This window comes from Eubalaena glacialis, unplaced genomic scaffold (genome assembly GCF_028564815.1).
Source record: "Eubalaena glacialis isolate mEubGla1 unplaced genomic scaffold, mEubGla1.1.hap2.+ XY scaffold_754, whole genome shotgun sequence".
Classification (NCBI taxonomy): domain Eukaryota; kingdom Metazoa; phylum Chordata; class Mammalia; order Artiodactyla; family Balaenidae; genus Eubalaena; species Eubalaena glacialis.
This window is the reverse complement of record NW_026871653.1, coordinates 17091-40987: the sequence shown is the minus strand read 5'-3', so window position 1 is coordinate 40987 and position 23897 is coordinate 17091. Positions and strand designations below refer to the sequence as shown.

Below are 23897 nucleotides of genomic sequence, written 5' to 3'. Positions count from 1 at the left end.
TCACCTCAACAAACTAGAATCCTCAGATTTGCCTTTGCCTTCATCACTATGAAGAACATTATCAGTTTGGAGCATTTCCCTGGAAAGTGATTCTCAGCACCTGCTAAAATGATATTTGATTGCTTTTGCAAGTTGGTTACTAAGTGGGTTATTATAAAATAGCAAAAGTTACTGATTTTTGTAAACAAAGTCGCTAGAGTTTAAGACTCTAAACACATCATTACTTAGAAAGTGGTTCCCTTTGGAGGGTCTTCACACATTCTGCTCAAAATGTGTTTAGAACTCCTACCTGAAATCTCCTTCAAAATCTGTGGGATAGTCTTTAGAATATCCTCAGTAGTGACAGTATATCATCCTTTGGAAGTGGATTTTAAAACAAAACCCTATAGCCCAAAGTCATTCAGAATCGTGTCTGGTAAAAAAGAAGAGTAGCAATTATTTTTGGTTAAAACAAGGAGTAATTATGAAGTAACAAGCTCAGTTTTCTTACATGATTTGTGAACCCCCTCTGAAGCATTTCAAAAAGTACATTTTGAATACTGACAGCATCTTTATTGCAAGTATGAAACAACTCTCTGGGATCATTTTCTCTTGGATGTGAAGGTTTTGGTGTGTTTGTTTTTAAAATCTCATGGTTTGATAGGCTTATCTCATATTTCGATGTGAAACGACACAGACACTGTAGCTACATGCTAAAATAAATGGTTAGCAACTTTCCCCGTTCATCATTTTTGTGTCCCTTAGGATTTTAGACTATTTTAAAAAGATGCCGTTCTAATGATTCTTCTCTCTTGTCCCTTTTTTTTATTTTCTTTAAAGCAGAAAATGCAATACAATGAGTTGTATGGATTTAATTTCGTTTTAATGTTGATGTGCTGTCATGAGCCATCAATGCAGCCCTTCTGTTACTTTGCATCTAAGACTTGGGATTTGTGTAATGCAAGTGGTATTAAAAAATTAGAGCATGGCATAGTGAGAAGAAAGCAGGCACATTTTTGGCAGGGGAAGGAGCCCTGGTTTTGGCATATTCAGATCACGTTGACATAGCCTCAGGGGATGCAATTTGAAAAAGACCAACATATTTTACACCCGTGTCTTTGCTAGGGAAGCTAGAACTGAGTCCGTTGCTTGGTAATCTGCTCACCTCTCACTTCCTGCAGAGTTCCATTCCTTTTCTTCAAGAGATAGGAGAACATATCTTCCCCTTTCCTGATTTCCTAAAGCTTCCAACTTGAGTCATTGTGGTCAGTAGGAAGGTCACAAACCCGCTGACCTGGTTTTAAATACTGACCCTTGTTGGCTATGTGACCTTGACATCTTAACTTTTTGACCTTCAGTTTCCTCATCTGTAAAAAAGGAGATAATAATATCTACTTGATGGGTATTCGGTAAGAAAACTTTTGAAAAGTAGCTAGCACAGTGCCGAGCCCATGACAAATGTTCAGTGAATGATAGCTGTGGTTGTTAATATTATTTATGGTGACACTATAAGATGCCTCCATGGAAACAAGTTGATATTCTGAGGCTTGAGCTCCAGGCGCCTGATGTGATCAAGGTACAGAGAAGACAGTTTTCCTGGAGGGTGTAACTTTAGAAGACACAGAGAAAGGGCTGCTATTCCTGCCTTTTTCTCAGGATTTACAGAACCCTGCCCCCTCTCACATGGAATTAACGCAACTCCACATGGCCACACGGGCCTTAGCAATTCTTCTAACAAGCCTAAGGAGCAGACACGGAAGGAAGGCGAGGTTAAGGGAACAGCAAGGTAGCACCGAGGAAAGGGAGAGGTTGCATGAGAAAAGCATCATTTTTCAGCATTTTTGAAGCAGGAAAAAGTTGATTTTGTGACCACTACCCTAGTTGTAAACGTTCTTAATCTTGCCTTGCAGTGATGAGGCTGGGATTTGTCATTTATAATCTAGGTGTAGATATCTGTGCTGGGTAAAGACTAAAGTGAAATAAACATCACGTATATTGATATAATGTGTTGTGTATGCTCATAATGAGACACTATGTAGCTATCAAAATTATGTTTTCAAGAATGTTTAATGGTATAGCAAAATATCATAGTATTGTGTTAAGTAAACATTTAGAATATACAGTTGTATATAGTTTCACATATGCATAGAAAAAAGATTAAACTGAAATGCAGCGATATATTAGTAACAACTATTTCTAGGTAGTGAAATTCTAGATGATTCTTTTTCCTTATTTATACCTTCCTGCAACTTCACAATTGCCTAAAATGCTTATGTATCTTTTTTATAATCAGTAAAAAAATGAATCTTAAAATATGAAGAGCAGAATGAAAATTGTAATACAGGAGCATACAGAATTCAAAGACAGATGGTTCAAAAGGGAAAAAATAAACACAGGGAAGCATACTCTGCCCACCAGAGGCTCACCAGTGTGCCGTGTCTTTGCAGGTGTCCAGTGCCACGGAGGCTCACGCCCATCTGGAGAGCCGCATGTTCAACGTTGCCATCTTACCCCAGACTCCGGAAGCACCCAAACGCTCTCCAGGAGCATCTCTCCACATGACCGTGAGTTGGGTGGCAGGGCTCATGGTTTCTGCTTGGAGGAGGCGGGTTGATGGGATTTGACAGAATGCTTGGCTCAGAACACAGGCTCTGGGGTCAAAAATACCAGCCCTGTGAACTCGTTTCTCATTGACTTGAAAGAAGAAACTTAAAATTCCCAGAGTGAAAGGAAGGTCAGAGGGAATCCACCCCAGCCTCCCATCCATTGCTGCTGAGCCCTTTTACAGCATTCCAGACAGTCACAGAACCATTCCTTGAGTACCTGGAAGGGATTTCAGGCTTATATCCATTTAATGATGACTATTTGGGTATAATTATTCAGCCAGTTAGAGTTCCATCTAGCTGGAGAAACTGTTATTCTGTTTTAGAAGTCCTGTTAGTAGTTTCCTTTCTATTATAAAAGTTTCCTGGGGAAAGTGACGTCTGTGCTGACTCCAGAAGGATAAGTAGCAAATATCCAAGTGAAGGTTTGGGAGGCAGGTTGGAAAGAGTAGTGGGGTGATGGCAAAAGGCATCACCAGGCGTAAAAACAACACATGCAAAGACCCAGAGGGGAGAGACAATATGATTGTTGGGAAAATTGCAAACAGTTCAGTGAGACTGGAAGATGAGAGAGGCTGAAAGGGAGCGGTGAGCCTGTGGGGTTCTGCGAGCTAGACCACAGAGGAGCTTGTATGCTGTGTGGGAAGGAGTGTGGACACGTGGAAAGGTTTGGAGCAAGGTGAGAGCTAAATTAGTACATGGCGTTTAGTTCAGACAATTAGCAGTTCCACTGTAATCCTATATCTATGGGGCATGTGATGCCAGAACCCCTCTTGTAGACAGAGCCACAAGCACGTTAAGTCCTTGTAAATTAATCATCATGGATCCACATTTTAGTTAGCGCCCGTGTAATTATACTCCAAAGTGGTGTAGCACTCCTGAGCCGCAACAAAGACAGCAGGTAGAGTTTTAGAAATTATGGGTCTGGGGCTTGACAGAGACATAAAAGGGGAAACAAAGTTTTTAATGGATACAAGCTATCAGCATTTCCACCGTAAACTGTAATTTAAAGAAATCATAATTCAGGGACGCTATAAAGTCTATAATTCATCATTCTGACTGGAGGAGCTTGGATCAGAATTTTCTCTAAAGTGTAAAGAAAAATGTGCATACACATTTCTTGCCGAATGCTAATGTGGTGTTATTTTGACTTTAGAGGAAAAAAGAAATGGGCCATGAAGATGGCATCACTCCCGCTCTTTTGCTGAGAACCTCTAGAAACTTTTCAACATACTTAACCTTGAGGGTCTCAGGTTGCATGTTTGTAAATTAGGTCTGTCCTGTGTAATTTAGGGTATCACAAAGGTTAGTCTACTGTAAAATGTGATCAGGTTACTCTTTCATTCCTTAAAATATACACAGTTTATATTTCTTTTGACATTAATTAGGGCCATTACTGTAAGACAGACATACTGTAATCTGTGACAAAAGCACATTCTCAATTCAGTGATTTGGACTCATCTAAGCACATAACTTTTGTACATATTTGGTAAACACATTGTGAATACATATGCTAAATTCATACATAGTATATTCATATAGATATTTAAGGGTAGGAGTCTACCTCTCCAATCATTCAGTTATTCAGTCTTGCACACTTTCGGGCCCCTAATTTATGCCAAGTTCTGTGGAAGACAGTGGAGATTCAGTGATCATATAATACAGTCTCTATTAGTCTATTTTAGACTTAGAGTCTAAAAAGGGAGACAAGAAAATAAATAAACAGTGACAATACAGTAATAAATGTCATGACAGAGACATGGCATGGAAGCAGATAGCAGGGCACCTAGTCCAGCAAGGCATAGGCGAGGTCAGGGAAGGCGTCCTCTAGAAGGTGAACCAAGCTGGTTGAAGTGAATATTATCTCTAAATCAGGGTCTCAAACTTCAGCCTGCGTTAGGATCGCCTATAGGGCTTGTTAATTCACAGATTGCTGGAGCCCACCCCAGAGTTTTCCAATTCAGTAGGTCTGGTATAGGGCTGAGAATTTGAGTTCCTAACAGGTTCCCAGGTGATACTGTTGCTAGTGCTCTGCTCACTACACTTGCAGACCCTCTTATCTAGACTAGAAATAGGGGGAAATTCATTCCAGGCAGAGGAGCAGCATTTGAAAAGAAGATGGAGACACAGGAGAACATAACATGTTTGGGGAATGACAGAGAGTTCAGTTGGCTGGAGCATAAATCTTTAGGTGAAGAAGAAAGAAGAAATGAGAGATCACGGAGGACCTTAAGATGAGATGAAGGAGATTCCAGTTTGTCCAGAAAGGCTGTTAGGGCAAGTAGGATACAGCAGAGAGGTGGCATGCTCAGATTCTCAATCTGAGAAGGTCATTTTAGCTGCAGGGTAGAGAACACCCCAGATGGGGCCAGACAGGGAGCAAGGAGGCCAAGAAATAGGCTACTGAAGTCACCTAGAACAAGAAAGGTTGGTGGCGTGAAGGTCATGCAGTGGCAATAAGGATTAAGAGTTGGTGAGATCTTGAAGAGATACTCGTACACTCATGTTCATTGCAGCATTATTCACAATAGCCAAGAGATGGAAGCAACCTAAATGTCCTTCAACAGATAAGTGGATAAAGAAAATGTGGTATATACAACCACTGAATATTATCCAACCTTTAAAAAAAGGAAATCCTGTCATATGCTAGAGTATGAATGAACCTTAAGGATACTGTCCTAAATGAAATAAGCCAGTCACAAAAAGACAGATAATGCAGGATTCCACTTATATGAGCTAGTCAAACTCTTACAAACAGAAAGTAGAACGGTGTTTGCCCCTGTGGGGAATGGGTGGGGTATGGAGAGAGAAAAGAGGAATTGTTATTCAATAGCGTTTCAGTTTTGCAAGAGGAAAAAAATCTGGAAATCTGTTGTACAACAATGTGCATCTAGTTAACGCTACTGTACCGTACACTTAAAAGTGGTTAAGGTGGTAAAAAAAAAAGTTAGGAGGAGATTAGAGATATTTAGAGACAGTGCTCAATTAGCTATGGAAGAGGGCGAAGCACCCCAGTTTCTGAGCATACAGAGATGCCATTCATTGAGATGGGGAATGTATGGGGACTTGAGGGGGAGGGGGAGGGGTGGAAGGCATGATGCATTCAGTCTGGGCTGTGCTTGTAAAGGGCGTGCCTATTAAGGGCAGGTAGAAGAAGATCGGTAGCTATTCAAGGTGAGTGATAAACCTTTGAGAATCATTAATGGCAGGTAGTGGTTAAATCCTCAGAAATCACTGAGATTCCCCAGGAAGGCTGCACAGAATGAGAAGAAATATAATCAAATACCTGCCTGAATGAAAGTTTGTTCTGCGGCATTTCTGTAATTCTGTTATTCATCAAATCTAAGATCCTTTAAATGGGATCTTATGGTTTGGTATGTAGTGTTCATCAGAATTATATGCATGCCTATATATAAGATGTATACACATATATCATATATATATAAACGTGTGTGATGTGTACATTTAGAATATATATCAAATTTGGGCAAGGGGATCTGAAGACATACATATCACAGCATAGATAGTGTCAGATTCTTCAAGTAAGTTAATAGATTCACATCAACTCCCAGTTCTCCAAGTAATCATCCACTATTTGACTTAGAAGATCCTTAGGGGCAAAATCTTTGATTTATTAATCTTGGTATCTTCCTCAGCATCTAGCACAATGCCTTATATAAAATAGTTGCTTAGTAAATATTTGTTGACTAAGTGAATATTTTCAGGCCTACTTTCACATGGCTAATAATATCTTCTTGTATGACCTTCGAATTCAAACAAATTAATTATATGGGTACACACACACACACACACACACACTTTGCATATCATATTTCCAAGTCCTCTCTTAAAGGGGAAATAAATTCTATTATCTCTTAATGTGAAAGAAGATTGATTATTTCCTTTTTTAAGTGATTGCAGTACTCAGGGTTGGGTCGCCCAGGGTCACCACTTGAGGAAAAGGCCTTTCTTTCCTGGTTTCATTTGCTTCCAGAGTGATTGCTGTAGCAAGAGTTCTCTTAAAACCATTCTTATTGAGGCTAGCAGGGATCCAGTTAGAACAGCTGATCTTTTTGTGATATGGACTCAAGCCTGGGCCTGCTGTATTTGTTTTATGGCTATGGATGTCTGTGTCTCTGTTTTCTCTTGAGACATTTCAGATACTAGTAGAATTATTATCTGCAGTCTCTGGAAATGTCTTGTTATCCTTGGAATTACTGTTGTGCTTTATCTGAGTCTTTCACACTACTTAGCATTTTCTACCTTAGAGCTATTTATGAGTTTCCCCCACTGAAAAGTGAAATTCCTTGAGGAAAAGGTCTATATCTGATTCATCTTGTATCTTCTACAGCTTTTTGCCTGGTACCTTGCACATAGTAGGTTCTTACTAAAAATTTAGTACATGAATATATGAATTAATTAAATGTGTTGAATACATGAATATATGAATTAATTTTGTTGTCCTAACTGAACCATGTGAGAAGACGGTAGGACCTTCATTTTACTTATCTCATCTCATCATTCATGGGTGTGTGATTTCTCAGGCCCGCCATGGGCTTTGCTGCTTTGGTAGAATGACAGTCAACATGGGAAATTCTTTTTTTTTTTAATGGAGGGTGAAATGATAATGTCGTTTATAAATTCTGACCTGGAAGTTTAAAGATGTTAGTCATGCACACTTTGCTATATCTTAAGTGTTCAAATGTTTGCCTCTCTAATTCTTTAGATGACATTGAAATACAATGAAAAAAATTCTTAAAAAATTATCAATGAAGTTGTTTTTTAAAGTATTTTTATTACTAGCTTAATTATTTTCATAATAATATTTTTTCATTCATTCAACAAATTTTTGTCAAGCACTTCCATGTGCGTGTGCTTGGTGCTTGGGGTCCATGAACAAACAAAAATTCATGTTCTCATGGAGTTTACATTCTCCTGGGGGAGGGGAATAGACAATAAGTTATAAACAAAACAAATAAGCAACTCACATATAGCATGTTAGTGAGAAGTATTATGATAAAACAAAAAGTAAATCAGGGCCAAGAAGATTGGAAATGTAGCAGGGGAGACCTAGGTTGTAATTTTAAATAAGGTGGTCAGGGTAGGTTACCTTAAGACAATGACATTTAAAGAAAGACTTGCAGAAGGTAAGAGAGATAGCTGTTCAGATACCTGAGGAAAGAGCATTCCAGGCCCAGGGAACCATTCATTTAGAGGTATCAAGGTAGGAGCATGCCTAGATATTCAAGGAACAGCAAGGAAGGCTGTATGGCTGGATCAAAGTAAGTGGAAGCCAGAGGAATCTGCATGAATTCACAGATGTGCTAAGTGGGCGGATGGGGGTGGAGCAGATTCGGGATCATGTCTGCCTCACGGGCCATTGTAGGGACTTTTGATTCTGGGTAACATGGAGAGCTATTGCAGGATGTTGAGTAGAGTCTAACGTCCTTTTTAAAGGCATCATGCTGGCTGCTGTGCTGAAATAGACTGTTGGGGGAGGGCAAGAGAGCAGCTGGGAGGCCATCGTGGTAATCCAAGTGAGAGAATGTGGCTCCCAGCAGGATGGTAGTAATGTCATGGGGAGAAGTGGTTGGATTCTGGATGTATTCAGAGGTAATATGGGTATTATGGAAACCATTATTCTATAATCTTCCTTTGTTGACAGATAGTTTAATAAAAAAATAAGTGTCTTCTATAATGATTTCTATTAATTTTAGTCTCTCATTTCTTACTGTTTAATTGATAAATATTGAACATTTCAAATGGCCAATATTAAAACTGACTATACTTTGATATAGCTCAACCTCAATATTGCTTTCTTCAGAGGATCAAGTCCTCGCCTTTTCTGCTTAGTGTCTATTTCTATTAGTAAAGAAATAGTATCAACAAATTCTGTAAAAAAAGTCTGTTTTCTTGGCTAGAACACATTTCCCTTTTCTGTCGTCCTAGGTCCATGATAATTCTTTTTTCTTACCACTTTATTGTTTTAGGGACATCTAAATTTTTGAAAATATCCCATAATACTTTGAGAATTTTCAGATATCCTGATGGTTTTGAGATTAAAAGGTGGCAAACGGTACTGAACAATGTACTCACCCTGCACTTTTTGTCCGTGTATCTGTGCCCACACGTGTACACATTTATAGATGTATGCACGCATGCATGGGCTGTAAACACCTTACATAGGGCATATATTTTTCTTTTGTTGTCCTAACCTGTTTTATTTTAGGGTGAGAGACCAGCTGCTATTTGCAATTCTGATTTTCCTTGCTCATTACATTCCAGACCTGAGCAATGACCTGAAATAGGGGGTTGTCCTAACCTGCAAATGCTGCCTCTCCCAGGAGGAGTATGCCTTGGGGACAATTACAAAGCAACTGCAATGTTCAATCTTTTCATTGGTAAAAGGAAGAACACCACGCCCTCCTCCATGAGAATTACTGAGCCCTACTCAATCCTTTCCTAAATGGGAAATTCCTTCTGAAAGTAGCAGAGCTTGAAAGAGCAGGAGAGCATGTCAAACTCTAACTCTTCAAGGGTCAGTTCGGAAGAGTCTGCAATGAGCGGATATTTTTGTTCTGTTTTATTATTGGCATGTGTGACCCAGGCAAGGGGCCCGTGCTCACACTCCTTTTCCATTTTCTCCTCCCCACTTTGTGTTTTTGCTGCTGTCCCCAAATCTCTGTTAGGTCTGGTCACGGAATTCTGAATCTCTCCTTTTTTTTTAATGTTGTCAACTGTTAATGGGTTGTGAAGACACACAGGTGAATGGATTGTGAAAGCTGCACACACATTGGCCTTCAGATTAATTTCACTTGACTAGTTCATTGGGTCCTGAAAGCTAGAAGCAAAAAGCAGTATCTAGTTCTTTTGAAGAGTACAATGGAGATGAAGAGAAATATTGACTATTGTTATGAGCTGTAATAAACACATAATTCTTAAATCTCTGAATTCAAATGGTGAGCCTCTTTGGCCTTTGAGGTGAGTTCATCTTTAGCCATTTGAAACCATCAAAGTTAAAAAAGAAAAGAATGCATCACAGTTCCCACTAGTAAGCTGGGGGGTTGGGAGAAATTCTCACCAGATATAATCTTAGCCTGTTAAATTAGAGGAGCAGAGCTGTAGTGATCCAGCTGTGAATAGTAGAATAGCCAGCTGTGATGGCTCACTTCCACACATGTACCACTGTGAATTCCAACTAGGGAGAAGTGATCATATTGGGACACCCACAGCATGCACCAGCATAAACCCAGGGGGCCAAGGGCAGGGGAGAGAAGGGTCAGCTGGGACGAATCTGCAAGGAGACCAGATCCTTCTGTTGAACTCTCAGAGAAAATTTTGCTTTATGTGACTAACAGAGTAAGTTGATTTTTTTTTTTTTTTAATGAGGTTTGTTTTTGCCTCTGGCTTTTGTTTTCGTCACACTATTTTTTCTTCTTCTCTCTTAAACTTTGTGTAGGCTCGGGAGGACGGCCTGACTGTGATTCAGCCTCATTCTCTCTCCTTTGTAAACTCTGAGAGACCAAGTGGAAAGATAATATATAATATCACTCTACCTTTGCATCCAAGTCAAGGTAAGGCGTGCAGTAAATGATCTTTTGAGTGGTGCTATTGTCTTCTACTTGTTGACCAGCCTTAAAAGCTCTGAATTCTGTCTGCTTCTACTTGTTGAGGATTTAAGGAGTAACAGTTATTCATCACCTCTGTTCCTGTCCTCTGAGTTGAGAACCAATTGAGAGGGAGACACTGTGGCTGGACAGATGGAGATGAATGTGTCAGCTTTGGTACTGACAGAGCTGTCCTGGAGAACATAGTGTGCACATAACTTCATCACTGGATGAGTTCCCCTCCCACTCACAGGCAGAACTGGACAGACCCACGCACTGCCTGTAGGGACAGGGCCTGCCCTGGTGAGGTTCTGATAGGCGAGTGGACCAGACTGAGCATGCGCTAAGGACAAGGCGCTCCGCCAGAGAGCCCAGTGGGGGCTGAGCCACACGTACTCAGTTTCTCCCCCGCGTGGATAAGTCTCTCCTCCTCTTTTTTTTTAACCCAGGTAATAAATGCTGTTTATGACTTCTGTAAGTTTATATAGTGCTCCTACATATGAATACCCTGTGAGCTTCAAAAAACCAAATACGTTTACAGTAGTATTATCGGTCACCCAAATGAAGGGGAAGGAAACTTCGTAGTTGTGAGAATGTGCAAATGTTCTCATTAAGGAGATATTGACCCAGAAGACCATTTAGTATCTGTCACGTCAAATGCTTCACAACTCTGGAATTCCCATCGTGACAAACATGTGTCAACACATGGTTCCGTGCTCTCGTACAGGAGCATGGAAATGTGGAACTACAATTAGAGGAGAGGTGGGCCCTGGCCATCAGTCCCCAGCCTTCAGATCCCTTAACTTTGGGCTCAGCTACCAAGCCTGTGCCCAAAGAGATGTGTGTGTGCCTCACAGCGAGGAGATCAGCTTCTACGAAGACACTTCTGCTCCTGTCTCTGAGGCTGCTCTCCCAAGACCAACCACTGCCTTAGCTATGAGCCTTTCACATTATCAGTTTCTCCCAAGGAGAAATTAAATTTCATTTCCGTTTTGATAAAGTCCAAAGAAATTAAAAGACTAAAAGTCATCCGTCTTCTTTTTTAATCTGCTAAGCCATAGCTAGAGTCGTCCTCCCTGCGTTGCTAGGGTGGAGATGTTCTTTCAGACCAGCAGCCTGAATGGCTGTAGGTCTGTCAGTCCCTCAGAAGCTGAATTAGTGTCCTCCTTTTAAAGAGTAAGTAGGACATGAAAGATGATCATAGCATCAGTTCTGTACCTGCAAAATTTAGAAATGACAGGCAAATCTGCAGCCCCTAAAGCATTTATAACTTAGTGAGAATTGCAAATCCAGATCTTAGAGCAATCAAGATCCATGTTACTATTGCCAAAGGTCGTCATAGAGACTAAGGAGTTTCTGAAGGAAAGAGGGTAGATTGAAAAAAATCTTTACAGCCTCACCAGGAGACCAGCCTGTGCCATTTTTGTAGCGATCTTGACCTTTGAACTTAAACTCAATTGAGAGAATCTCATAATTATGGTACCATGTCTATGACTTCAGAATTCCCAGGTCTAAGCTACATTAGTGGGCAGTAGTTTGCATCTTACTATTGTTTATGGTCAATGGGGCCTAGTCAAGAGTATCTGGGTTTCAGATTTGCCCTTTTCTTGAATAACTGAAGAATAGTGTACCAAGAACAACCTGAGAGCAATTGTTCCTGAAGGATAAAAGACTTCCACCAGTGGGAAAGGCAGCTTTATGGCTCTGATCATTCAGTCAGCCGTCAGAATTACTGTTGATTGCTCATGCCGTCTCTCTTCCTCTTAGGCATCATCGAACACAGGGACCAGCCTCACTCTCCCATCCGGTATTTCACCCAAGAAGACATTAACCAGGGTAAAATCATGTACCGTCCCCCCACTGCAGCCCCCCACCTCCAGGAGATCATGGCCTTCTCCTTTGCTGGTAATGCTTTTTTTCTCTATTTTGAGGCACCCAAGCTACTCCTTGTGGTTCTTCAGGGTATACTTTTAATAACGCCTTATTTTGTGCCTCCTGTATGGCAAGGCCCGAATGGGCCTTGGAGATCTAGTGGTGAGCAAAAAAGAGGCAGGAATCCTGTTCTTGGCGAGTTTGGGGATCCTAGGTATAGAGACAGAATTTGTTCAATAATCCCAGTAATGAACGTTTAATTGCAGGCTGAGATAAGAGCTCTAAAAAGAAGGAAGAATGTTCAGTGGTGGAATTGGATGTAGCAAGACTGACCTAGATTGAGGGTCCACTGGAGGCTGCCCCAGGGAGATATTGACAGAAGAGGGGTGGGTAGAAGCTAACTAGGCTAAGTGTGTGTGTTGGGATCATTGGGAGAACATTCCTGAAGGAAGGGCACATGTCCCTGTGCAGAGACCCTGGGAGGGAGAGAATGTGACATTCTAGGCACTGAAAAAAGTCATTGTGTCTGGAATGTGGAAGGTTGAACAGAGCGGGGATGGGTCTGGAGGGAGAGATAGAGGGCAGACCTTAAGGCCACTGTGAGACTGCAGGGATTTGGAGCCTTATCCCAAGAACAATAAGAACCTGGTGGAGGTTTTAAGATATAGGAGGATGCCTTTTCATAAGGATCTCATTGACTGCAGTGATGGGAGTGATTTGAGGATGAAGCCAGGACAGATGGGCATGTGGATGAGGGGAATCTAGTGAGAAGGATCCTGCCATACTTCATGGAAGGTCCCATGTAGGCGACCTTTGGGATTAAAACCAGGATTTGACGAAGGCACCTTTTTTAAAGAAGAGAAGATTGAGCAAAAGAATAACGACATTTCTAATTCAAGCAAGTGTGTACCCTTCCACTAAGCCAAGATAGCCTTAATCCTTTGCCACCCATTATGTCTCCCCTTGACCCAGTATTCAAAGCTGCTGAGTTTTAAGTCCCTACTCCTAAATATTTCTGTGCTTTGGAATGATTCTAAAAATCTTGAAGCCTGTTTCTTTATGATCTTTAAGATGTATGTGTCACATAACATGATTAATATAGAGTATTATTTTTATATAGTAGCTTTAATCATACAGAACAGTTGGTGATTTCTTATGGTGAGTTGAACACGGGTTGAATAATTTTAGAGTTATGTTTTCAAGTATGGCAAACATTTAAAGTAATATTTGCCATTATTTACTATGCTATTATAGATGCAATTGTCTAGAAAATAATTAACTCCTCAATTAGATTGAAAATCCCTACGCTCTGGGATAGACCTCTTCTCTAAGAGTATCCCCAGTGTTTACTAACTGGATAACTCATAGCCAGTGAAAATGTTCATGGTCCTCTAACCCCAACTTTACAAGACCTACTTTACAAGAAACTCAGGTTATCCTAGGCTTAGAGGGAAAGAAAACATGTCAGCCCTGGTTGAGGTTATTTCCGAATCCACTATGATCGCCTGTGTTCCTAGAGCTTTTTAGAGAGAGCAGACTCCTATCCTGTATAATCTACGGGATAAATGCCACAAGATAAATCTCTTACACTGTTATATTGTGTAAATCAATGTCCCAGGCATCACTATATTCTACAATGGAATTGACCCACCAGAAAGCCTTGTCAGTGATATACGACATCACCCACATTCACCGATTTGTAGGATTTTATGTACTGGTAAAATGGAATCTGAATGAATGTATTGTAAATCACTCTAACTGATGTGATATAAAATTATTCCACTCTGTGGTTCTTTTTGTTACTTAAAATTAGTGTTGGCATCATTAAAGTCAACATAACATTAGCAGACAACCTGGTGATCTTTCCTTAAGTCATAATAATTTAGGATAAAATGTCCTTTACTTTTCTAACCTCTGCCCTATATTTTGTACCTTTCCCATCTATTTCTGACCCCAAAATGTTTAGTATACTGATTTTCTCTCTTCTGTTCTTTCAGGTCTCCCAGACTCAGTGAAATTCCACTTCACAGGTAAAAATTTTAATCTCAATTTTATTAGAAAATGGAATTTTTCCTTCTTTTTGCTCTCTTCATCATTACTTTTAGCTATTTTCTAAGAACAACTTAAAAGTTACATAAGTTTCTTCTAAAATAATCACATGGCTCGTTAAAATAGTAATAGCTTAACTTTGTATTCATAGAAAAAAATAATTATAATCCACCAAGGATACCAAAGATTAGTGTTCTTTAAGCCCAGTTTCAACTTGTCCTAATATCTATTAAAAAGAGGTAATAATGATTAAGATCTTAGACTTTGGATCCAGTCTGCCTGGGGTTCAGCCTACTTTGGAATAGTTTCTTAACATCTCTGTACCTGAATGCCTTATCCATCAATGAGGATAATAAATAATAATTACATATGTGTAAAGCTCCCAAAACAGTGATTGGCACATACAGGCTTACCTCGTTTTATTGCACTTTACTTTATTGTGCTTCGTAGATACTGCATTTTTTACAAGTTGAAGGTTTGTGGCAACGCTGTGTAAAGAAGTCTATCGGTGCCATTTTTCCAGAAGCATTTGCTTACTTCCTGTCTCTGTGTCACATTTTGGTAATTTTTGCAACATTTCAAACTTTTTCATTATTAATATATTTGTTGTAGTGATCTGTGAGCAGTGATCTTTGATGTTAATATTGTAATTGTTTTGGGGCACCAGGAACCACACCCGTATAAGACAGTAAGCTTAATAAAAGTTGTGTGTGTTCTGACTGTTCCACCAACTGGCCATTCCTCTCTTTCTTTCCCTCTCCTCAGGCCTCCATATTCCCTGAGACACAACAATATTGAAATTAAACCAGTTAATAACCCTACAATGACCTCTAAGTTTTCAAGTGAAGGAAAAGTCACACATCTCTCACTTTAAATCAAAAACTAGGAATGATTAAGCTTAGTGAGGAAGGCATGTCAAAAGCCAAAATGGGCCAAAAGCTAGGTCTCTTGTGCCAAACAGCCAAGCTGTGAATGCAAAGGAAAAGTTCTTGAAGGAAATTAAAAGTGCTACTCCAGTGTACACACAAATGATAAGGAAGCAAAACAGCCTTATTGCTGATAGGAAGAAAGTTTTAGTGGTCTGGATAGAAGATCAAACCAGCCACAATATTCCCTTAAGCCAAAGCCTAATCCAAAGCAAAGCCCTAACTCTCTGCAATTCTATGAAAGCTGAGAGAAATGAGGAAGCTGCAGAAGAAAAGTTTGAAGCTAGCACAGGTTGGTTCATGCGGTTTAAGGAAAGAAGCCGTCTTCTTAACATAAAAGTGCAAGGTGAAGCAGTAAGTGCTGGTGCAGCAAGTTATCCAGATGATTTAGCTAAGATCATTAATGATGGTGGCTACACTAAACAACAGATTTTCAGTGTAGATAAAACAGCCTTCTATTGGAAGTGTGATGACCCAGACAGTGAGCTGTGATAGCTGTGTATAGACCTCAGCATCCTAGTTTTAGTTCAAGTACAATAGAAGCTGAGTGCCAATAAGCAAAAGCAGAAACAGACCTGGCATCTATGCTGATGCAAAATAGAGACAAGCTTTCTTACTTAGGTCTAGAGTGAGGATGGATGACCATAACTCCTTAAATAGCTGTTTAGTTGGGATTGACTATTCCATTAGAATCAACCATCCATATGTCCTATTATATTTCATGTAGGGATAAATCTTAGTAGGGATAAAGTCATCTCCCTCAAACTCTCAGATATTCTTTTCTTCTTTGAGGGTTAAAAAGTCACACTTGAATTAATAGTACATTTTAGGGTTGTGTCATTGGTTTTTTATTTTTTTTGTGTGTGGTATAATTGACACATAACATTGCATTATTTTCAGTTGTACAACATAATAAGTTGATATTTGTATATATTGCAAAATGATCACCACAATAAGTCTAGTTAACATCTGTCACCATGTATAGTTACAAATTTTTTTTCTTGTGATCAGAACTTTAAAAATGTACTCTCTTAGCAACTTTCCAATATGCAATACAGTATTATTAACTATAGTCACTATGCTGTACATTATATTCCCATGTTTTATTTATCCATTCATCCACCAGTGGACACTTAGGTTGTTTCCACATCTTGATCGTTGTGAATAGTGCTGCAATAAACATGGGAGTGCATATATCTCTTCGAGATACTGATTTCATTTCCTTTGGATACCCACCCAGAAGTGGGATTACCACATCATGTGGCAGTTCTAGTTTTAATTTTTTTAGGAGCCTTAATACTATTTTCTGTAGTGGCCGCACCGATTTGCATTCCCACCAACAGTATAAAAAGGTTCCCTTTTCCCCATGCCCTCATAACACTTGTTATCTTTTGTCTTTTTGATGATAGCCATTCTAAGAGGTGTGAGGTGATAACTCATTGTGGTTTTGATTTGCGTTTCCCTGATGATTAGTGAGTGAGAAACTTTTCATGAACATGTTGGCCATCTGTGTATCTTTTTTGAAAAATGTTTCAGATTTTCTGCCCATTTTTAAAATCAGATTGTGGGTTTTTTTGCTATTAAGTTGTATGAGTTCTTTATATATATATATATATATATTTTTTTTTTTTGGATATTAACCCCTCATCAGATACATGATTTACAAATATTTTCTCCCATTCTGTAGGTTGCCTTTTCATTTTGTTGATGGTTTCCTTTGCTCTACAGAAGCTTCTTCCTTTGCTGTGCAAATGGGATGTAGTCCCACTTGTTTATTTTTGCTTTTGTTGTCAAATTCAAAAAGCCAAGGCTGATGTCAAGGAGCTTACCGCCTATGTTTTCTTCTAGGAGTTTTATAGTTTCAGGTCTTATGTTCAAGTCTTTAATCCATTTTGAGTTAATTTTTGTGTATGGTATAAGCTAGTGGTTCAGTTTCCTTCTATTGCATATGGCTGTTCAGTTTTCTTAACACCATGTCTTGAAGAGACTGTCCTTTCCCCATTTTATAGTCTTTGTTCTTTTTCATAAATTAATTGACCTTATATCTGTGGGCTCTCTATTCTGTTCCTTTGATCTATATATCTGTTTTTATGCCAATACCATACTGTTTTGATTACTATAACTTTGGAATACAGTTTGAAATCAGGGCTCATGATGCCTCCAGCTTTGTTCTTCTTTCTCAAGACTGCTTGGCTATTTGGGGTTTTTTTTGTAGTTCCTTACAAATTTTAGGATTGTTTGTCTCATTTTTGTGGAAAATGCCATTGGAATTTTGATAGAGATTGCATTGAATTTGGAGATTGCTTTGGGTACTATGGTCGTTTTGACAATATTAATTCTTCTAATCCATGAGTGTGGAATATCTTTCCATTTATTTGTGTCTTCAGTTTCTTTCATCAATGTCATATAGTTTTCATTGTACAGGTCTTTCACCTCCTTGGTTAAATTTATTCCTAGGTATTTTATTCTTTTTGATGCAGTTGTAACTGGGATTATTTTCTTAATTTCTCTTTCTACTAGTTTGTTATTAGTGTATAGAAATGCAGCGGATTTTTATGTATTGATTTCGCATCCTGCAACTGTACTGAATTCATTTGTTCTCTTGGTTTTTGGTGGACTCTTTAGGGTTTTCTATATATAATATCATGTTATCTGCAAATAGTGACAGTTTTATTTCTTTCTTTCTGATTTAGATGCCTTTTATTTCTTTTTCTAGTGTTCTGTCATTGTTGAAAAGAACCTAGTATCAGCTCATTTCTAGTGACAGACTTCTAGATAATTCATACATCGGTAATAAGATACAACAGATTATAGCAATTTACATTTTACAAAACAATTTACAATATAAGCTGTCTTATTTAATCCTAATAACAATATTGTAAGGACAGGTTTTATTTTAGCATTTGAAAGCTGAGGAAACTAAGGGTCATTAGAGTAGTAATCTGCTCATGTTTTCATACCTGGTAAGCAGTAGAACCAGGATTTTAATACAAGTTTCTGACTCTGAGTATGAGATATTTAATTTAGTCTGTCTGTATGTGTTATGGTCATGCAAAACAAGTATCATGGTAGTGTGCCAGTTTGGTTTCCAAGCCTCAATACTTACCTGAAAGCTTGACTAGGTGAAGGGGTTAGCTATTAACCTTCTCCAGGACTTTAAGTTAAATGATCCATGAACCTATTATACAGAGTAAAGGAAATGGAGCTTGGGCCGACCTTAAATTAATTTATCTTGTTTCTGCCTAAGGTTCTTTTTTTTACTGTTGAGTGATTTAAAAAAAAAAAAAATTACTTTGGACTTAATTTTTTAGAGCAGTTTTAGGTTTACAACAAAATTGAGAGGAAGGGGACTTCCCTGGTGGTCCAGCAGGTGGGACTCCGTGCTCCCAATGCAGGGGGCATGGGTTCGATCCCTGGTCGGGGAACTAGATCCCGTATGCATGCCACAGCTAAGAAGTCCACATGCTGCAACTAAAAGATTCCTGCATGCCACAACTAAAGGTCCCACATGCCACAACTATGACCCCGTGCAGCCAAAATAAATAAATAAATATGTTTGTTTTAAATTGAGAGGAAGGTACAGACATTTTCCCCATACCCCCTGCCCCAACACATGCATAGCATAGCCTCTCCAATTATCAACATCACTCACTAGAATGGTACACTTTTTACCAAGGATAAACCTACATTTGCACATCATAATCACCCAAAGTCCAGTTTGCTCTAGAGTTCACTCTTGGTGTTGTGCATACTATGGGTTTAGACCAAGGTATGGCATTTTTGCCATAGGGGCATTTCCATCATTATAATATCATACAGAGTACTTTCACTGCCCTAAAAATTTTCTGTGCTCTGCCTATTCACCTCCCCCCACCTTTGGCAACCACTATTTTTATTGTCTTCCATAGTTTTACCCTTTTCAGAATATCATATAGTTGTACTCATACAATATGTAGCCTTTTCACATTGGCTTCTTTCACTTAGTAATATGCATTTAAGATTCCTCCTTCTTTTCATAGCTTGGTAGCTCATTTATTTTTAGTGTTGAATAATATTCCATGGTCCAGCTGTACCATAGTTTATCCATTCACCTACTAAAGGACATCTTGGGCTGCTTCCAGGTTTTGACAATTATGAATAAAGCTGCTATAAACATCTGTGTGCAGGTTTTTTGTGTAGACCTAAGTTTTCAACTCCTCTGGGTAAATACCAAGGAGTGCAATTGCTGAATTGTATGTATAGTGAGAGTATGTCTAGTTTTATAAGAACCAGCCAAACTGTCTTCCAAAGTGGCTGAACCATTTTGCATTCCCACTAGCAATATATGAGAGCTCCTTTTTTTTTTTTTTTTAAAGGCGGGGTGGGGGGGGGGAAGCCTTTTTTATTTATTTATTTATTTATTTATTTATTTTTGGCTGTGTTGGGTCTTCGTTTCTGTGAGAGGGCTTTCTCTAGTTGCCGTGAGTGGGGGCCACTCTTTATCGTGGTGCGCGGGCCTCTCACTATCGTGGCCTCTCTTGTTGCGGAGCACAGGCTCCAGACGCACAGGCTCAGTAGTTGTGGCTCACGGGCCCAGTTGCTCCGCGGCATGTGGGATCTTCCCAGACCAGGGCTCGAACCCGTGTGCCCTGCATTGGCAGGCAGATTCTCAACCACTGCGCCACCAGGGAAGCCCGAAAGCTGCTTTTGCTCTACATCCTTACAAGCATTTGGTGTTGTCAGTGTTCCAAATTTTGCCCATTATAATTGGTGCACAGTAGGATCTTATTGTTGTTTTAATTTGCAATTATCTGCTGACATATGGTGATGGGCATATTTTCATATGCTTATTTGCCATTTGTTCCTTCTTTGGTGAGGTATTTGTTGAGGTTTTAAGTCTATTTTCTAATTGGGTTGTTTCTTATTGTTGAGTTTTAAGAGTTCCTTGTACATTTTGGATACGAGTCCTTTATCAGATCTGTCTTTTGCAAATATTTTTTCCCAGACTGTGGCTTGTCCTCTCATTCTCTTGACATTTTCTTTCACAAAGCAGAAGTTTTTAAATTTAACGAAATCCAGCTTATCAATTATTTTTTTCATGACTCGTGTCTTTGGTGTCATATCTAAAAAGGTATCACCATACCCAAGGTCATCTAGGTTTTTTACTATGTTATCATCTAAGAGTTTGTAGTTTTGTGGCTTACATTTAGTTCCATGATCCATTTTGAGTTGACTGTTGTGAAAGGTATAAGAGGTTCCTTTTTTTTTAAAAGAGAAAAACTTTTGGAATCTGGTAGGAAAGAAGCCATCTCTTTTAGCAGAGTTTTGTGAGAGAAAAATTTAACTTGGACACATAATGAACTAAGGCAGCAAGAAGCCCAAGCCCTGACATTAACCCATGGAATGAGGGAGAACCGCTCATTTGGTTAATCAGCTAAGCTGAGACAGCAAACTGATATTCCTGACCCAAGTGCTCAAGACAAGCACAGATGCTCTACAGAACCATCCAGAGTGAGGAAAACACACAGGGTGAATGGTGCCTGCAGGAGACATCTGACCAAAGAGGCAGTTTGAATATTTCTCAGAGAAATCAAAAACGTTGCTTAAAGAGAGGGCTAGACATGTAATTACTAAATTTTGATTATAAGTTCTTATGTTTGCTTGCAAAGCGCTTCACCCTCATGGTATAGTTTGTTGTTATGTTACCTGTACCAGAAAACAGCTTTCCTCACTTTACTTATAGAGACAAGGATATACCTTGGTCACACCGACAGCTGTGCGATATGACCAAAGCTGTTTAAGTTTTAGGGCCTTTCCTTTCCTCTTCTGTAAGGTAAGGATGGTGAAGACTCCCTGAGGTGCCCCCCCCAACTTAAAAATAAAATCAATGTAAAACATTAAAAAGATAGAATTGTATTTTGCAATCATTTATTTTTATTTAATAAAGGGACTTCTTAACTTAGATTCCAGGGACTTCAGAGAATCCTGAATCCACTGAAATTTATGGAAAAGTTTATACTTTTGTCCTCAAACTCCCAAAAGTTAAGAATCATTGGTCCCTACCTCTGACCATCCAGAGAGCACAAAAGATTGAGCACAAAGAAGCAGATGCAATAACTTTGACATTTGACCGAATGACCAGAGCCATAAAACCTTCATTCTCCCAGGGATAATATCTTCTCTCCTTCAGTAGGGCTATTTCTGGACTTCTCTAGGACATGGAATGTACCTTATAAAATTCAACCATATCTTTTAGATGTGTTCTCAAGGAAAAGACAAATCTAAAACCTGTTGGAATCATTACCAGGAGTCACTAAGTGATGGTTCACTTGGCTGAAGTACAGGTCAGATTCCTACTGACTTGTTAACTAAGTCCACGAGAAAGTAGTGAAGGAAACCTGTTTCTTGTAACCAACCCATGTATAAGCATACCACACATTTAAAATATCAACAGTGCTGTTTTCTCAGCAGGCACTGCAGATAAATACAACAATGAGTGGGTGGTGCAGGTGTTCCTCCAAACCTGGCTGTTAGAGAAGGGAAGGCGTGTTAAGATATAGGAAAGTGGAAATAAGAATCAAGGGTCTGGCAAATCTGCTTTCATTTCTCTCCAGTGATCAATGCTCACTCGGATGTCAGGTAATCCAGGGGAATAAAATCTTAAGGTCAATGTTTTATTCACAAAGGTGTCTTCCATTTATTGCATCGTGCATAATGACCAGGTGAAAATGGGTCTGCTTACTTCCAAACAAATGACATTAGAATTATCTGTGTAGACATTGTCTATCCTTTTAAATAATTATTTTCTAATGAGACAGACATCATTTTAACAGAGATATCCTGAAAAAAATATTTCTCTGGAACATTGGAAGAATGAATTGAATCTAAAATATTCCATAAATAAAAGCTTCTACCAGCATCACCTAAGAGTGCATATTTTGTATTACTTTCCCTTCCACTAATATTTGTCAATATCACCTTGTTGTGAAAGTTGCTTCTTAGAATGACTTTGTTGTTATGGTTTTAGCTTTTTTGTTATTCAGTAGAAAGAGCTTTGTAGAATAGCTCACAGTATCTTGCTTGCTTACTTTTTCCATTTATAAGCATCTCTTCAAAGTGTTAAGGTAATCTAAAAAAGCTTCTGGCTACATATTTATAGAACTAGCCTACAGGTGACCAGACTACAAACTGATGTGTGTGTGTGTGTGTGTGTGTGTGTACTCTTTCTAGTTTCAGATGGAGGGCACACAAGTCCAGAGATGGCCCTCACCATTCACTTACTTCGCATTGATCGGCACCCGCCAGTGTTCCAGGTTACAGCTCCACTGCTTAAAGTCAGCCCAGGAGGCAGCACTTCTATAGGTAAGAACTGGGAACCTGAAAGAAACATGGCTTTGGAAATGGAACCATATTTCAGTAACAGTCCCTGTATAAATCTCTTCATGGTTACCAAAAAGTAGTGACCTTCTCTTCCAGAAGTTGCAGGCATCTCATCCATAGCCATCCCTCTGCCCATTTCCATGCATATGGAAGCAGCATGGCGAGAAGGAAATAAACCCTTCAGAAGCCAATGCTCAGTGATGGAATACAACACAGAATTTATTTTCCAGTCTCTAGGAGCTTAATTTGTTGCCATCGCTAAAATATAAAGTAACACAGAGCAGAGAAGAGAAGAGAGGGAAGTGGTTTCAATGACTGCTCTAGTTTTCTCTTTAGAAAGTAAAGAGTAACAGTAGGAGTGACAAGTCACCATAACCTTCAGAAGCTGTGAAGAGTTAGAGTTGGCCCAACTGTTTTATATGTGATTTTATTTACCTATTAGTATACTTACTTTTTAGAAGTTTATTCTTTTACCAAGAACATCTTAAGAGCGAATAGTGGGTATTGTGATTTTTGTAAGCTGTACTGTACACATCCTTATCCAGTTCCTACATATGGGTATTGGCCTAAAATTACTTATCATCCAACTTATAAACAAGCCACAGATACAAAGATGACTGTCCCTTTTGCCCCACTCCTTCTCATGTCAGTGATGGCCAGAGCAGCCATTGTTAAAATAACTTGGCTCTTCTGTAGATTCAGAGAAAGGAGAAGGGAAGAAATGATGAAAAGCAAACACAATTTCTTGGAGTATTTTCTGGAAGAAAACCTACCCGGTCAGTCAGGACTGACCTTTTCATGGGCTACCATTCCCTCATTTGTATGGAAGAAAAAAGGTTTTCTGAATTCAGAACTACCTACTCGTAAGTTAACTTTTGGAAGAACCTACTTGTAATTTGGGAACTGACTGTATTATCAAGTTTTCACTCTTTTTTGTGGATGATTCAAATTAGACAGCACTTTCTTCTAACCATCAGATTACCCACACCATGGCTTCCAGCCTGGCCTGGGGCTCTACTGTACCCAGAGTATACAGTTGTTAATGTACACATCTTCTCACCATGCTCTATTCTCCTGACTGCAGGACTTCAGTTGGTAGTAAGAGACATGGAGACAGTGCCTGAAGAACTCCTCTTTGAGCTCCGGAAACCTCCCCAGCATGGCATGCTCCTTAAGTACACAGCTGGGTTCCCAGGGCCCATGGCCTCAGGTAGCTGCTCACCTGTCATTGGCCTGCTTGGATTTCTTTTTTTTTTTTTAATATTTTAATTTTATTGTAGTATAGCTGATTTACAATGTTGTGTTAGTTTCAGGTGTACAGCAAAGTGATTCAGTTATACGTATGCATATGTTCGTTCTTTTTTAGACTCTTTTCTCATATATGTTATCATAGAATATTGTTCTCGCATTGCAGTCGGTTTTATGTCTCAGACAAGAAGTAAAGCAACATTGTGGGATAAACTATAAAGAGATACGTAGAAAGGAAAAACCGTTAGTGTTTA

At 39.2% G+C, this 23897-nt stretch overlaps 1 protein-coding gene across 1 annotated transcript in view; it reads left to right on the top strand.

Moving 5' to 3' along the window:
• The window catches only part of LOC133083831 (extracellular matrix organizing protein FRAS1-like), a gene marked incomplete at both ends in the record, with an annotated part of 62751 nt that overhangs the window by 22347 nt on the left and 16507 nt on the right, over positions 1-23897 (top strand). The window contains 6 exons of the mRNA XM_061179822.1: positions 2427-2543; positions 10042-10156; positions 11957-12094; positions 14059-14091; positions 22246-22377; positions 23480-23605. Coding sequence (XP_061035805.1) covers positions 2427-2543; positions 10042-10156; positions 11957-12094; positions 14059-14091; positions 22246-22377; positions 23480-23605 — 661 coding nt within the window. The remainder of the gene's footprint in view (positions 1-2426; positions 2544-10041; positions 10157-11956; positions 12095-14058; positions 14092-22245; positions 22378-23479; positions 23606-23897) is intronic.